General features: G+C 39.0%; 1 protein-coding gene across 1 annotated transcript in view; it reads left to right on the forward strand.

Moving 5' to 3' along the window:
• SERGEF (secretion regulating guanine nucleotide exchange factor) overlaps positions 1-17,048 on the forward strand; it is a 156,991-nt gene that overhangs the window by 802 nt on the left and 139,141 nt on the right. The window contains exons 2-9 of the mRNA XM_009328608.1: positions 295-307; positions 752-890; positions 1,617-1,772; positions 2,113-2,207; positions 4,459-4,519; positions 5,310-5,423; positions 5,741-5,803; positions 9,216-9,374. Coding sequence (XP_009326883.1) covers positions 295-307; positions 752-890; positions 1,617-1,772; positions 2,113-2,207; positions 4,459-4,519; positions 5,310-5,423; positions 5,741-5,803; positions 9,216-9,374 — 800 coding nt within the window. The remainder of the gene's footprint in view (positions 1-294; positions 308-751; positions 891-1,616; positions 1,773-2,112; positions 2,208-4,458; positions 4,520-5,309; positions 5,424-5,740; positions 5,804-9,215; positions 9,375-17,048) is intronic.

Consider the following 17,048-nt stretch of genomic DNA (forward strand, 5'->3'; position numbering starts at 1 on the left):
GTGGGTGTTGAGTGTTGCTGTTACTGCAATGTGTGGGCTGGGAAAGTTACTGAATCCACCTTTGTGAATGAAGGTTGCTGTTCAAACTGGTGGACACTTAATAGAGCTTAAATTAGCTAAGAAATTTCCTGACACATTACCACATTGTCAGTGGTTGCTTTCTATGATTGGTCTAGAAGCTATGATTTTGTACTTATAAATTTATAATAATCGTAATTGATATATTCTCATTTTAACTTTTAAGTTAAAACACTTAGTTAATGAGGGACAAGTGTTTCTGCTTTACTTGTTTAGGTTCCAGAATAAGGTAGCATGTCTTTCTGATCTCGTTTTGGAGGTGGACTGGCAGAAAGCATTGGCATGAATAAGATCTTAGGGATGAGTGGGAATCCTCAGCATTAAAATTGAACAGGTAGTAATCATCCTGATAATGAGGCTTTCCTCCTTAGTAACTGTTAGCCTGCAGTTAAGGTCTTACCAGGATATATTCTGGTATGTTTCTTAAAATACTGGGGTTGCAAGGGCAGCCTTAATGACAGCAAATTTAAGACAGTCCTGGTCTGTAATTCTGGGGGTCCTGTGTCACAGCAGTAAGAATGAAGATTGCTATTTTGGGGGATTTTCAGGAGCAAATACTGGCAGGTTAACCTGTGACATGTCCCCGATAAGCTTGTTAGCTCTTAGGAGCAGATGTGTATCTCTTTTTGTTAACTTTTAAAAAAATGTGTTATTTTTTTGTGTGTATTTGAAGGGTGCAAACAGCCACGGACAACTTGGTCTTGGTCATAAAGAGGATGTGCTGGTACCTCAGTCACTGAAAGATATTTCCTGCAAATGTCAAGACATTAAAAGCATTACTGGAGGAGGGGGACATTCTGCAGTTATCACTGGTAAAAACATTGCACTTGCAAGGAGCGTATGACTTCTAAACACTTTTTTTTTTTCCTATGTTTCCCTGTTGATTTGGTGCTACCACCTATCTGTGGCTTCTGTTTCTGAGCAAGTACCAGTTCTTAGTTGCAAAACAGGGTTCTCCCATGCCAATTAACTCAATATTTGGGGGAAATTGGGGAAATTCCTGTTTTGCATATACTTTATGGCTATGTGAGGACTGTTTCTTAACCTGTTTCATATCACAGCTTTTCATACAAAGCAACCGATTTTTCTGTATAGAGGATGGGGCAGTGGGAGGGAGGGAGGGAGGGGTCAAGTGGGAGTTTATTCAATCTTGAGAAGTTTTAAGGTAAGGAGCAGAAGATAATACCTGGTCTTTGAAAGGTTCTGCTGTATGCTGTAGCTAATTATGGGAAAGAAAGGATACAGACAGATGCGAAAAGGATGGAAAACTTCATTGTGGATCTTAGTGAGAGGTGCCTATCTTACCATATGAATTGTGTCTGTTGACAAACCCAACTCTATATAGCTGTGCTTATTCAGAGGTGTTTCTGATGCATCAGAAATAACTTTCTCTTTCTTTTTGCTTGATTGCAGTGCCTAAAGTGACACACAATCACTGTTGTTATTTGTCACAGGATCTCATGGCATGTACGCTTGTCTTTTTAGTCTGTGAAGTGGAACGTGATTTTTTTATTTGTTTGTTTTGTTTTTTCTTCCAGGTGTGGGAGAACTCTTTGTATGTGGCCATAACAAAGACGGGCAGTTGGGATTGAATCATACAGAGAATGTACTGCATTTTACTTTGTGCACTGCCTTGTCCAGCTTTTGTGTAAAACAAGTTGCCTGTGGCTGGGATTTTACAATCATATTAGTAGGTAAATCTGTCTCTGTAAGAGCTGGAGAAATATGTTGATGTAGAGAACACGCTGAAAGTTCCACATTGCTATTGCTTGTGCGATGCACAGGCACTCACAGGTTTTAAGCTACTTGCCTTGCAAACTAAATTACTCCATGTTCCATGTATCCCAGGGAACTTCAGACCTTTACTGAACATGATGTGTAAGATCAGAGCCTATAGCCTCAGGGACTTTGGAATGGGACATATTAGGTCCTTTTTTGAGCTACTTGCTTGTGATATTTTGCTTGTTAGAATGTTACACTGCTTTGGTTTTGCTCACAGACTTACTGATAGGGCTCTAACACTTCATTTTGCAGGATCTGGCCTAGTTCTGTCCTGTGGGTCTAACTCTTTTGGACAATTAGGAGTTCCTCAAATATCAAGTCCGTGCTTGATTCCACAAAAGATTGAGGTAAAGATTTAAAAGGAATTGTGCTTCAGAGCTCTGTACTTTATATTGCTTCCAGCAACTTACAAAGGTTGTCTGACCTCAGTGGGCTTTAAGCCAGACTCTTCAACTATTTTTTATAGAGTCTATCTGTTAGAGTAAAATTACAAAATAAAGGACCGAAGATGGTCGTTGACCCAGAAATGAGAAGCTAAGGCTGCTTTTCTTATTGTACAAAGAAGCTACCCACTTCTAACAGAAAGTTGTCTCTTTCCACTAGGGTTTATAGCATTTCATAATGTATTTCGATAACATCTGCAGAATGAGTCTGATGCTTAGATGACGTGAAGTGATACTAAAGGTAGTGAACCTGTGCAAATTTACTCCAGCTGAAGTTTTGCCTCAAGTTTGCAAGAGACTAGATATGTTTTGCTACATGAAGAGTATGTGCCTTCACTGTATTTTGTTGGAGGTTTTTGCTTAACAGCTCAAAGCAAACCAAAATGAGCCAACAATAATCCACCCCTGAAAAAAACAAACTGCATGACGGAGTTCAATAAAGTTAGCTATGCCAATTTTTTTGATCTGTTGCTCTTGTGCTTCTTGTGCAGCAGTTTAAGTATGTGGTTTTTTTAAGTGTATTTATAACTGTCAGAATTTCTTCCCTCAGATGACGACTGTAGTATTATTTCTTGGCTGTTAAAACAGTTAGTTAAAAATTAGCTTTGTCACTCCCAAAATAATAGGAATGTTAGAAAGTATGTAGCTGCAGGAAAACTGGACCTGAGAGAATAAACTTTAATTTTATCACTTTTGAGATTAAAATGATTTTTACTTTTGCATGTAAAGGAACTGACAAGTACGTTGACTCGCCTCTTATCTAACCTCCAGTATTTACCAAACAATATCAACTTCCAAGGAAATAGGATGGAAAGTTAGATAATTTCTCTGTTGTTGAGTATCTTCAATTGTAAATGCTAAATGCTGGACTTTGATAGCATAGCTCATATTGTTCCTGTAAGTCATGTGGAAGTCTATGGTGGTATTTGTAGGTGAGGCACTGCTGAGTTTGAGTAGGGAGCTCAGAATGTAGCCCCAAATTAATTGCTTTAAAATGTTTTAAGTAGTAGATACTGAGACTTCTGTAACATGAGAAAAACTTTTCTGTTGTTGGCTATAAGCCTAACAGTTTAAATAAATTTCTCACAGGAATTCTAATTAATCCCTAATTTACACTGTAGTTTCTTATTTGGAGGACACTAATGAAACTCTTTTCCATCCACATGACCTCTCATGTCTAATGAAAGCAATAACTTCAGAGCAGAAAGGATTCTCAGACAAGAAATTTAGCCTCATGGCTCATGCCAGATACTCCTTTGCTTTTTTTTAATGTAGGAGAGGAAGGACAGCTGATCCCCTAGGTAACCCGTAGTGAATGGGGATTAACTCACCTGATGTTTCCTGGGAAACATCCCAGGACTGATGTTTCCTGGGAGCATCATTCCAGTATGGTGCCTTGAAAATGGTAATATTGATAGTGCTAATCTGAATCTGTGTCCTCCCTGACCAGGTGGACCATTCGTTTATCTGGAATATTTTCTCTTTTGGTTTGTATCCTGTTAAATGCTTGGGCTTGATGCCATCTATTTTAAATAGTGTTACATCTGTGAGAAGAATAATAAATCTGCAGAGTACTCAGAAGTGGAGAAGTGCCAGAATTGTGCAAACTTAAGTCACTCACTTTATGCACGCGTGACTTGGTATAGTCGTCTTTTGCGTGATCGTATTGGGCAACCTTCAGTGATGTAGGTGGTACTATCAACTGTATTGTTTGTGATCAGAGGACTTGGTAAGACTGAACAGCTTGATGGAACTTATTGCTGCTTGTCACTGGTATTTGCTGCGGAGGTTTTGGTGTAATTCTTGAGGAACACTGAATTAAAAATTAAGAAATAAACATATCTGTAGCGCCAAGAAGGTTCCTTTTTTCATGTGAGGATATTGATTGTGGCTTTTTATTTATTGCCACAAAGCTGTACATCCAGTTGCTTTGCTTGTTTTTTTTTTTTTTTTTTTTTTGAAGATGTTCCCACTAATTTTTGTTGGCCAAAGCTTACTTCCTCGGTGATACAAAGTGTTGATATACATTGTGACATGCAGGCTGGAATTGCGAGAACTATTTTCATGGCGTTCCACTTCTGTTTGGCATATTTTGCTTTTAGAGGCACTAAATACAAAAAAATGACTAAAATATATTTTTCTTTTACTTGACTAGTCTCTCAAAGAGAAGGTGGTGGATGTTGCTGCAGGACTGAGACACGCCCTTGCTGCTACGGGTAAATATGTCATCATTCTTGTATCGTTTCAGTAACAAATGAAATGGAGTTTTAATGGCTTGGAGGTGGAGACAGGGGAAAGAAGATGAAATTTATTTTAGATTCTATTTATTTTTTTTTTTTACAAGAGGAACAACAAACTACACATGCTCTTTTATTTTTGGTTTAATTTTATGTGAACTTCAGTATGGGTTCCAGGTAGTGGAGTCTAGCTGAAGATGCAAAGGAGATGCTTGGAAGAAGAGTGGGATCTCTGGTGCCTGTATGAATACTGGGAATTAAGCTTTCCTGAGCTCTGCGCTCAGTGGACATCTTGATTCAGGGTTAGGTCAAGTCTCTGAAAGGTCCCGAGGAGAAGACAAGTGACTTTACTCCCTCAGCGTGCTGGACTGCACAAACAAATTAGCATGAAGAGAAGGAAAGGGCAGAGAGAGTGCAATGAACTTGTAGTAATAAATAAATTGCGTCAGTTCCTGAGGCACTACAGCTATGGGACTTCTGTTACTGAGTCCTCAGTAACGTCCTGATATAGGCCTCAGAGAGCTGAGACAGGTTGCTTAGTAGCTTCTTAGTTTTCCTACCTGTATGAATGAGACTACAACTGTTTGCTTGATGACTTCACCAGGGTTATCCTTATATTTATGAAGTATGCTTTTGGCATAAAGGTCTTTTAAAGTGTAATTTGAATCGGTGAAAATGAAGTGAATGTACCTTTAAAACTAATTAATTAAGTTATTTTGTTGGTGGTTGATGTGTTTTAATCTCTTCTGTCTGTGTTTACTCTGGAAAGAGAGCGGTTTGGTATTTCAATGGGGAACTGGCATGGCGTCTTGGGCAAAGCGTGCAAACCAAGGAAAAACCCTCCCCCTGTTCTTGACAGCAAAGGAGCCCTGTGAAGTAACAGGTAATCCAGGAATCAGATTCCTTTATAAAGGTGGATAGAGCAGAAATATAATTTGGAGTGACAGGTAGCATCCTTTTATTATAAAGCCACTTGGTATTATAAACATGTAGTGGAGTATCTGAAGGGTAGAGTGGGCATACAAGGTCACAATCTATGGGGGAAAATGATAGTGAGTCTTGCAATGTCTGTGGCCCAGAAGCAGATGCTTTTGTTATAAAATTCATCATCATCCTGTTACACTTGATACAGCTCTGTTTTATGTCTATGTATGAAATGATATCTGCTGTACAAATTTTATGAGACAAACTTTTCTCTAGGCCTGGAAGATGTAAAGGTGAAGAGGGTTGCTGCAAGCTCCTATCATTCGGTGTCACTCACAGGTAGGCCTTAGGTATACAAGTGAAAGTCCTTGTCTTGGCCTATAAAGGTTTTTGTGCTTTGGAAATGTTTGTCAATTTTGGTTAGACTGGTAAAATTGGGTTGTTAGTGCTGGTTAATTGTTTCATAGTAGTTTTGGATTCTGAGAACTTTCGGTTTTTTAAGAGCTGGATTCATGTTTTGAATTCTCTGAATTCTTTGTGTTTTTTCGTGGGGTCAGGTGTGACTTAGCCCTTATGAGTAAGTAAGGGTCTGGGCTCTTTACTTAATGGTTAGAAACTCTGAAAGGGTTTGTGGAAGCACATGGTTGGGTAAGTCTCTGGAGCTGCAGCATGATGCTGCATTGGATAACTCTGGATGGGTGAGTGCTGGAACCAGTGCAACCCTTTGTCCATGAAGAAAGGGTATGTTAAGTGGTTGTCCCAAGAAAGACTGCTGTGGCTATCCTGCTTCTGCTACGTGAGCTAATGCCTCTGCATGGGGCTGTGCTGTGCAGGGACTTGAGATGGTCTGGAGCTATCTTAGGTGGCTCTAATATAACAGTGTGCAGATCTGTGTGAGGTAATGTAAGAACATAAGGCTTATTTAAAGCAGTAGGAAGTTGCTTTAATCACTTAGGCACTTCCACGATGTCTACCATTTGTTCTTTGATCTTTAGGCGGTGCTCCCGTGCTGGGGTATTAAGTATCTAGTAATAAAAGTCTAATAAAGATTTTTTTTTTTTTTTGGCAGACTGGGGGAAGGGGAAAGAGAATAGCTTTTCATGCTGTAATCTTAAAGTTTTGAAGTGTGGAAAATATATTGAACCTTATGAAGACAAGTCTTTGCCAAACTTTATAGGAACAAGTTCTTAGCAAATATGCAGCCATCTGGTACCTTTGTCACCATTAAATGGAGCACTGGAGTATTTGCTTATGCAGATCTACAGAGATTTAGCTGTATGGGAGATGTTACAAGATGTAAATTATATTGAATTCTGAGATGCAAACTGTATGTGCGATTAGTGAAGAACTGTAAGGACAAATAGATCCATTTTAGCTAATTAGCACTCTATTTAGAGAGCGAACAGATTATTCTTTCATGCTTTCACTTTTTATTTAAGAGAGCAGTCTATTTGGCAGCAGGGGGGCCAAGATTAACAAAGTAAGTGCCAAAGATTTTAATAATGTGATGCTATTGCTGCTCTTGATCCTGCAAAGATACTTGTTATTACTTAAAATACTTTGTATTTTAAACATACTTGATATAGTAAAGATACTACTGTAGGGTGTAGTATTTAAATGGGGATTTTTTTCTAGGAATCTCACACTGTGATGCAATTTTCTTTGGCTCTGTTTCAGAAGCCACCTGCTGGTAGGACACCAAACACCTGCAATCAGGCAGATTTTTGACCCAGGCAGGGTTGTTGCAAACATGAATGGCGGTTCCTTTAAAAAAAGGATTGTAGTCTACCTGTATCCAAATGGGTCTGAAACCTCCAGTGATGGGAATATGGTGCTAAGTCTTAGTGTCTAAGTTTTTGTTAAAACCTACTCAAGAAATGAGATAATGGTTGAGCATATGACATTTCCCAGGGTAAAGGAAACACACCTTCTGGAGGAAAAAAAGGAGGTGGCAGAGGCAGTGCATGTCAGTTGTGGAAACATGAATGGCCACAATATTTTTCTTTGTTGAAACAAGCTGTTTCCGTCACCTCTTTTTTTCTCTCCAGAAAGTGTATATACTTCACTCTGGGAAGGAATTTATCAATTTTAGTGGAGAATTCGAATGAAACAATTGCTTGATTTGTTTTTCCTTTCCATTTCAGTGGTGGTGTTTTATTGAGGAACGTGGGAAGTCCTGCAGATGACTGTCAGTAATGTGTAACTTGACGAGTACTGGCTTTTTCCCCTCCCTTCCTTCTCTCTCATTTTTCACCAGCAGTACTATAGTGGAATTCTCCTGGCTCATTCTTTCTGTTACTGTTACCAAACTGAGATCATTAAATATATTGTAGCCTAAGTCCTACTTTATTTTTTTTTTTCTCTGAAAGATTTACTTGCGTCATGCTGCTTGTAAAGACTTCAGTGCTGACCTGAGACTTCCAGAAGCCTTGTATGTTGTGGACATGTGCTCCGAACAATTCCATGTTGCAAATTATATGGCTTCCAGTCTTTCTGGGCCCATGATCATGTACTTCGTGTGTGCAAGATTTATTTCTTATGCTTGCAGCTTGTACAGGGTGGCAAAGGACTTCAGGAGGCCTGACACAGCTCATGTTCTGTTAAGTGTTTCTTGCGGATTATAGTTTTTTAACACGGAAGCCTAGAACCTGGGCGGAATGATTTTGTGCTGAAAAGATTGAACTGATGAGATGTAATATCTGCAGAAGGACTCATCTGAACAGTCATCTTGTTACTGTCAACTGGTCGTTAGGCTGTGAGCAACTCCAACTCGCACCAGTGAAACATATGAAGCAACGTGGATGTTTCTGTAAATATAATTATCCCTGTGGGTGGAATCCTGGAGTGTGCACTTGCACAAATGCTTATTTTAGGAAAGAGATGGGGGAAGACAAGTAATTACTTACAGAAGTCTCTCACTAGTTGTCTAGCATTGTTTTGAGGCATGATAATATTTTAATTTTGCCTTGTGATGGGTAGTACCTGCTTTAGTTGTATGTTCGTAGCTGCATGTCACATTCCTTTAGGAAGTGACTGAGCAAGGTGAGGCAAAGAGCATTAGACTGTCCCTGCTTTGGGGGATTTACTGAATTTGCTCAAGCTGAAGAAAGCAGAAGAGTTATGAGCAGAGCTAGGAGTCTGTAGCTCTTGTAGAGTGGCTGGGAGACTGTAATGCAGAGCAGGAGCAGCCGGCCAGGCTTTGAAGAGTCCCAGATAGTGAAGGGGGAGTTAAATTATTTGCTTCAATTCAGAAAGTTATTTACTGGACTGAATCAAAGCTTTGGGATGGAGGTAAAAGCTGGCCTGCAAGAACAGACTAGACTGAGAGGGACTGCTCAGTGAGTGTCCCCGAGATGCTTTGATTTTTTTTTTTCTCAGAGAAGTTGACTACTGTGGTTAGTTTTCTAATAAAACTTGGCCTTTGCTATAACCATCTTTCAGTCGTCTTTGAGAGGCTCACAGTAGAAATGAGGTCTAGGCAGTTTGACCTGAAAGCTCTCGTTGTTTCAGGGAGTTAGTGTAGCCCTCAGAGAATGGGCTGTGTTTTTAAGGCCCTTGCAAATATTTCTGATATCCTAGTTACAGTGTGCATGCACGTGGTAAAGAGTGGTAGGAAAAAGCATACAGTGAAAACACAAATTGAATGAAACATTGTTCTTTCCTTAGCATCACTGAGTTGAGACAGAGCCTGTATCTGGTGGTGCTCTATGTATATCACTTTCAACAAATTTTACTTCTCTGTGTATTGTAGATGAAGGACACCTGTATGTCTGGGGTAGCAACAAACACGGGCAGCTAGTGAGCAAAGAGATCTTTCTTGTTGTGCCCAAGAAGATTGAGACTCAGTTTTTCTCACGTGACAAGATTGGAGCAGTTTGGAGTGGCTGGACCCACTTGGTGGCACAAACAGGTAGGATATCTGAAAAGCAGCAACATATGGCACCAAAACAGTAAATTGTCTTTATTGCATGTTCTTTCTTTCTGATACTGGTTGGATGCAGAGTTTTGCAGTTTCACCTGAGCAGTGGTTCTCTTGAAAATAAGGACAGACATCCTTTGGCTTCTGTCCCTGAAGTATTATTGCGCTTATAGATCGGAGGGCCTAGCATCTTCCTAAATGCAGTAGCACCTGCATATACACACTAGAGGGATGCAGCCTCTCTGCATCATCAGGTTACTGGTATATCAGAGTGTATATGAGCTTCTAAAGATCATTCTGCTGGGTGAGTTATGACATCTTCTTTGGAAAGAAAAGAATTTGGTGGAAAACTTGCTTTGGAAAATAGAGGGGTAGGAAAATATGGCTGCAGCTTCCAAGATATGTGACTATGTTTGACAGGAAGATATGGGCAAAACTCTCATTCAGAGCACAGGAATTAGGGAGGGGGGAAGATAATCCTGAGCAAATGTCTGTCTTGAAAGGCGTGGGGGCATAGATATGTACCATTCCCAGGTTACCTGAGTGTTAGCTGAGGATCTTAGGAAAAGATCCAAGAACCCTCTGCTTCTGCCATCCTGTTTGAGAAGACATAGTCTCATTGCAGTAAGTGAAATAAACTATATGGCTTTGCACAACTGTACTAACCTTCAAGAGTGAGCCTAGCTTTTCGTGCTGCTCTTCTTTAGTAAAGTGTTTTAAGGACAAATAAAATAATGTGTTCAGAAGAAAGTCAGTAAACTAAAATAAGCTGGTTTGTGTGTGTGTGTTTGTGGTCAAACCCAGAAAATATTGAGAAAAGGTTGGTAAAAAGAGGCATCATTAGACTTGAAAAGCATCCCCTGAAGATGAAATGAAAGAATATTTTATGTTGAAGCTGCACCTTCCTGGAAACCTTTCCAGTGAGGACAGTGTGAAAGCTTGCCCCATGCAGAGGGCTGTAGGGTTAGATTCTTTCCTCGGAAGAGATGAGGAAGGTTATGTAGTAATGACATGCATGCGTAAAAGGATGGTTGATCTGATGAAGGTCACTTGAATGCATTTGTGGTGGTGGTCTGTTGTGAAATGCAAAGGCAGAAGAGAAAGGTAAATGAGATGAAAAGGTAAGACAGACATCTGAAACTATTTTGTGGTGGTTACGTGTGAACGGTCTGTGCTATTTGCTTCTCCTGTTGCACACTGTGTGGTGTGATAGTTAAGACTAACAAGAGGATGAAAGTCTTCCACAGAACAGTCATATTAGCAGGGGTAGCATACGTGCTTTTCTGCTTTTGCCTTGTATAAACTGCCAGGTGAGGAGATGAAGAGCAGATGAAAGCATTTTTCCTAGAGTCATATTGGAGATAGAATAGCCTATTGGTCTGTCGGGATACAACCTGTTCGTTAAGGAGAACTGCAGAAGGGGCCAAAGATCTGTTACTGATACTTACTGGGTTCTGTAATTATGGTAATTATACATTCAAGGAGTGCTTAGCCTTCAGCATGGGTAGTTTTATTTAAATGGAGTTCTTACATGCCCAAAGGTCAGCATGGGATTAAGTGTTCTATTAAATTGGTGCTGTAAATCCTGAAACAGTCACGCAGTAATGTCCCTTGCTCTGTGAGAAAAGTGTCTGTTTTAATTACCGTATACTGTGAACTCTTGGTGCTAGAATTTGGAGGGATGTGATGCATGACTAGAAAAACAAATTTGTTAAGTGTTCTGTTTCATAGCATTCGTTGTTTGACATCAAAGCACATGAGAGAAATGTCATGTAAAAAACCTGCATTACCCTAGCTGCTCTCTTAGCTATTTAAAATAAATTATTGAACTCTGATTTTTAGAGGATACTACATTAAAAATTACAGAGCTGCAATCAATGCTACGTGCTGCTTGGAAACTTTTCAGGTGGAGTAAAGGAATTTATCTCAAAATGTATAATTCTTGAATAAAGTGCTCAGTGCCGTTCTCACTGGAACAGAAATGGTAGAAAAAAAGAGATTAGTCAGGATAACCTAATTTTTAAAAAGAGGGTCTTGTCAATGTGGTTTGCTTTGCTTCACTATTTCTTAATAATGCGTACCCACTAAGTAGAACTTCCCCGAAGGTTTAGCAGCTTTAATGTTTCACTTTGTTGATACTTATCCATGGCCATTACAGGAATGAAGTGAATATTTTAGTAGGTGATTTTAAGAAGGAAAAAAAAAGTATGTTGAGTGACTAGCAGGGATTTTTTTTTTTTGTGAATGTTTGAAAGGAATTTAAATATAAATAGGCTGACTTTTTACATCTGCATTAGAAAACTGGCCAAGCGATGCAGTGGCATAAGTTATTGCTGAAACTGAATTTTGTGTATTTAGAATTTTAAATCTCTTCGAAAGTCAGTGGACTTGAACCTAAATCATCCAGAGTAAGATTTTGAATGGCCTTTGGCAGCCTCTAGATACCAATCAGAATCTCATGGGATTTTCAAGGGTTGCTCAACTACTAGACAGTGTGAACTAAACACTTAACGGTTTCTGAAAAATCACTCACTGCCTGTGATTAAACTTGCAGCTAAGTAACTGAAAAATGCAGCCCACTTGAAAACTTCTCCCTGTATGCAATTCTTCCTCCATTATTTTTACCTCTTTCTAGCAGAGGAGGAAATGCTGCTTCAGTTTCCTGGTGCTAAAGTCACGTAAACCAGTGGTCTCCAAACTATTGATTGTGCACCCCCATCAATAAAATTTTTTTTTTGAGCATGCACCTCCGATATACGTATACTTATTTATTTATAAATTATAGTCATGTACTACTGTAATATGTTACGCGAACTATAAAACATGCACAATAGGAATTTTAAAAAGGATGAGATAAAGGTGAAATAAACACTACTTAAAATTATTTTATTAACTAAATTAAAACCATTAATAATTTTTAAAAAATTATTTATTATTTTCTTCCTGCCCTCCAGTGGATTGTCTTGCACACTCCCTGGGCTGCATGTACTCCACCTTGGAGACCATGAATATAAACGATTCCTGCTCACTTTACTCTGGAGAGTTCCACAATTAGTGGAAAGGAAGCAAAAAAGAGTGATTTTTTGGATGCGGGGAAAATGGAAGGAAGGGATATTGTAGTATGATGCTTCTCTGTTCATTGTGGAAGGTAGGAACATACTTTGGAAAGATATTGCAGTGTATAGGGATTTTGCTGCATGAAAGAACGGATAAGTTTTTTTCTAATAATCTTACCATGATGCAAAATTTAATAGTTTAACATTTATGTTACTGTATCTGAAGTCTGGTGTTGTCTTTTCCAGAGAAGGTAATGGAATTTTAATAGACCATTGCAAACACTTAGAGTTCTGTTTGGATTTTTTTTCCCAGAACACTAATCCTGGTCAGAGTAGTAATAATAAAACATTCATAATTGCAGCTGCGTTGGCAGTAAATTAAAACTTTTCTCATTGGAAAGACAGAGAAAGAAGCTGGGTGGATAAAAGCTGGACACTCTATTCACGCATAAATTCACAAATTCTGCCATTTCAGAATGACATTTTGATCTTCATCTGCCAGATGAGCAGTGCTTGACTGCAGAACTAATGGAACACTGAAAAGTAAATGAGACAGTGATGTTGTTAAAAGCAACCATCTGGAGGAATGGTGGGCAGTTTCATGGATGCAGTGGTTTGACACTTTAAAAGTGAGTCCAAGCAAGTTACCAACTTCGTTATCAGAAAAGAAGGAACACAGCATAAATATTTTCTTCTTCTGTATTAAGCTTTCCCTCTTATGTAAACTAGCCTGTTTTAAACGACTCGCTTTGTTTTTCCTTCATGCTATTGGCAAAATTTTGCACTGTAACCTAATGCAAAGCACACAACTTTTTTAAAAATTTCTTCCCCACGCTGTCCTTACAAGTGATTTTAATTGCACCTGAAATCACTTTGATACCCGCATCTCTTTCATATGTTATATTCTACCTCATTCAGCAACTGTTCTGAAAGTCCTGTTTCCTGTCGTTTCTCTTTAGAGTTTGGTCAACTCACTTTTCATTTGCTGTTGTTTCTATCATAAAGCACTTCAGATCCAAGAAGTTAATTCCTGAGAAATGAATTGCTTGACTTAGACATTAAGAAATGTTTTCATAGGTTGTTGTGTTTTTCATCCTCACCCTTAAGTGATCCCTATCAGCTCCAGTTCTTTATTTTTTTAATCATAGGGGTGTCTTTTGGACTATTTCCATTGTACACAATCTTACTGTAAAATAACTCAGAAAATTCTTCAAGACAGACCACTACTTCTTTTTCTGCCTTGATTATTGATTCCTACAGAGGATAGACAAACAATTAGGCTTTGCGGCACCACTAGTACTCCTTCAGAATAAGTTATATTATTCTGCTACTAGCAATGGTCCTAGTTGATGATGGTTGGTCCAAAAAGATTAAGGTTGAGAGACCCTGGCTGCTTTTTGCTCAGGTCTCTGATGATAAGATATGAACTTGTTAGTGTCTTTGCTTTAGTTGTTATTTTCTGCATGAATGCTTGTATCAAGTGACTTTCAGGCATTTAGAACAGGGCAGTACTGTTATTGCTCTATGTGAAGGACAGACCAGATGCATTCTTCTGGTCTCAGACTCCAAGTGCAAGTATTATTCTCTTCAGGCAACCGCTCTGTAAAATGGCTTGCTTCCTTTCCAGCACTCTGCTTGATGGCACCACTGCACTATAGGTGATATAATTTTTGAATACTAACAAGCAGCTGTCTTGCATTGCTCTGCTTAACAATGTCAACTTTAATTTGTGGTCCTTATCAAGTTGATACAAACTCTTTGAGGGTAACTGCTGAAAGAGAGGTTATTGCTTAGATCATTTAAAAGAGAACTAAGTTGTGGCTTTTAACTCTGAAGATGTAAATTAGGCTACTTTGGGAAATGATAGAACCGATCTGACTTGAAGGCAAACCTAAATATAGCAAGAGAAGTCTGTTCAAGACTTAGAGGTGAATCATCAACTTCAATTCAAAACAAATTATTTTCTTTTTAACTGGGATGCCTAATAAATAAGCTTTCTTAATCTGGCCTGTTTTATTATCTAAATATTCTCCTGAATACGTTCACTAATCTATTTTTCATGTACCATCACATGAAATTAGGCCTTGTTTGAGCTCAGGTAAAGAATTCCAAGCTCTTTCACCCAGAAGAACTTACCTTTAAAAATGCAGTTAAAATGGTATTTCTGCTGGCTATGCAAAACTGCCTACAGTTAAAAAGTCTTGGAAGAACAAAATGCCTTGACATAGTCTGAATAATATTCTGAATCCTCATTCCAAATGTGCATCTGAATTTGTGCATCTTTGAACATCCCTTGACGTCACATCATTTAGGCCACATAAAACCACTCTGAAGTGGTCTGACATGTTAGTGATCTACATGGTAAAACAGAACCCACATCCTGTTTTTTCTGAAGCAAATGAAAATGTGTCTCTTCAAACACTGAGAGCAGACCGAGGGAATATTTCTATACAGCTGGTCTGAAAAGGAGGCTTCCTGCTGTAACTGCACTTGTACATGCTTTCTCTGATGCCAGTCACTAGGTAAAACTATCAGACTTTGCTGGTGGTAAGTGAAGCAGTAGATGTGGTGTAACTGCAGGGAGGTGAAGTGGAAGGACGTTGCTCTCTGGCACCCAAGCAGCGTAGTTTCAGCCCACTAGAGGTCCTTTCCAGTTTTCTTTTGAATCAAGACTCGGCAGCCTTCCTCATACTGGAAAGCATACTTTCTTTGCCTTGAATTTTTCAGCAGCTCCCTAGGACAGCAAATACGGATAATTTTTTTTTTTTTTAAATACTCACTTGTGATACCAATAAGGCATCTATCTGTTTTATGGGAACTCTCCTTTCCTCTTTTTAGCCACTATAGCTGGCAGTCAAACAGTTTGAAACTGGAGCCCCTGACATTCTTCTTAATGTGAGGTAGCTGTATTTCATTTGATAGGATGCTGGGTTTGGGGGAAAACAGATAAAATACTAGAAATTAGCTAAATAAAAAACCTGTGACTTGATAGGAACCCCCAAACCCCTTTGAAGCAGAACCTGCAAAATGAGCATTTAAGAAAGAAAAGCCTTTGTCCATCTGCCTTGAGCTAACTAAACTCAAACTAAAATCTCGTAAAGGCGCTTGCTTTTCTATGGTCTTGGTTCTATGGTTTTGCTGTTGCATGGTCATTCTTACCTCCTCCTTACAATGCTGTAAGGAGATATCATGATAATTATTTTTAGGCAAAGTTTGTACAAGCCGATGAAGTAGGGGTTGATGAGAGCTGTGTGGTATGTTAGTTGGGCAGTCTGTTCCTGGCTGGCAGCCTGCTGGGGGACAGGGAATGTACTAGCTCTTCCAGGTTTTGGGGTGAAATTTGTGGCAAGTTTGTACTCAGGGGATGCTCTGAAAATTGAAAGGTGTCTGGGAGAGCACATATGTAAAGTAAAATTGAGCATTCACTTGACATTGTATGGATACATGTAAGATTTACAGGTGTGGAGTCAGTATTTAAGTTACTTAAGGATGTTTAACACACCTTAATCTTATGTGTGTTGAGTTCACATTCTGAATTGGATTAATTTTATGTTTTTCCATAGACACACAAAGGTAAGTAAGTACTTAAGCTCTGCAAAATACACCTGTACAAACTATAAAGTGTTCTGGAAATTTGTGGGAATTTACTATTTATTTTCTGTGAATACATCAATGCAGAGAGTTGAATTTTGTTAAGTAATTTATATGAAAGGAATCTTATGGCAGAAAGTTACTGTCCAGTCATGAATCATTCCATTAATGCAAAAACTTTGAGGAAGACACAGTAAAGCTAATGAACTGGTGCACAAAAATTTTTGTTTTTTTTCAAGCACTACAGTTTGGGCAGCCCTGTGATAGCTTTTTCTTCCTATTTGAGGAGGGAATGTCCTCACTAGACAGAGCTCCTCTTTAGGTTAATCCTGTCCTTTTGAGAGCTTTGAAGGCAGATGTCCAGATTCCTCACATGGTCTTAAACTGTTTCTTTCAGTAATTCAGAATTCTGCTCCAACAAGATTGGTTTCTGTTGTTGCAATTCGGTCAGCAAGTCTGCTTTGCCTACTGGAACAATTGTTTTGAATCCTCTTTACTCTTTGCTGATGGGAACAAACCTTGATTTCTCCCACAATGAGTTGAGGAAATTCCATGGCACCAGTCTTTTATAGGTGCTTAGGAAAAATGGCCAAGAATGAAAAGCATTAGTGACTTATGGAAGCTCTGTTTTCCTATTCCTGGCATCACTTTTCCCACTTTTTGTTCAAGCATGGCCCAGTCTGTATCTCTGTAGCCCCAACTTCGAGAGTTTTGTGAGGCCTGGTGTATACAGATTCAGCCAGCCCTCAGGAAGGGAACCTTCAGTGAAAGGGAAGACTCTTGCAAAGATTAACTTTGGAAATGCGTGGTTCTGGAGTTGCGGTACAACACCCTCCTTTCCCCAATATTTATCAAAGTTTAACCTTCTTGCCTTGAGCAAGGTACAGTAAGATCCTTTGTCTCCTCTGTAATCTTGTGCCATTGGGTTGCCTAGATTAAACATCTCCATTTTAATTGAGGGACCTTGTAGAATATGCTGTGCTTTACTTTGCCTTGGCAATTGAGACTGAGGTTCAGC

Source organism: Pygoscelis adeliae, unplaced genomic scaffold, assembly GCF_000699105.1.
Source record: "Pygoscelis adeliae isolate BGI_AS28 unplaced genomic scaffold, ASM69910v1 Scaffold166, whole genome shotgun sequence".
NCBI lineage: Eukaryota > Metazoa > Chordata > Aves > Sphenisciformes > Spheniscidae > Pygoscelis > Pygoscelis adeliae.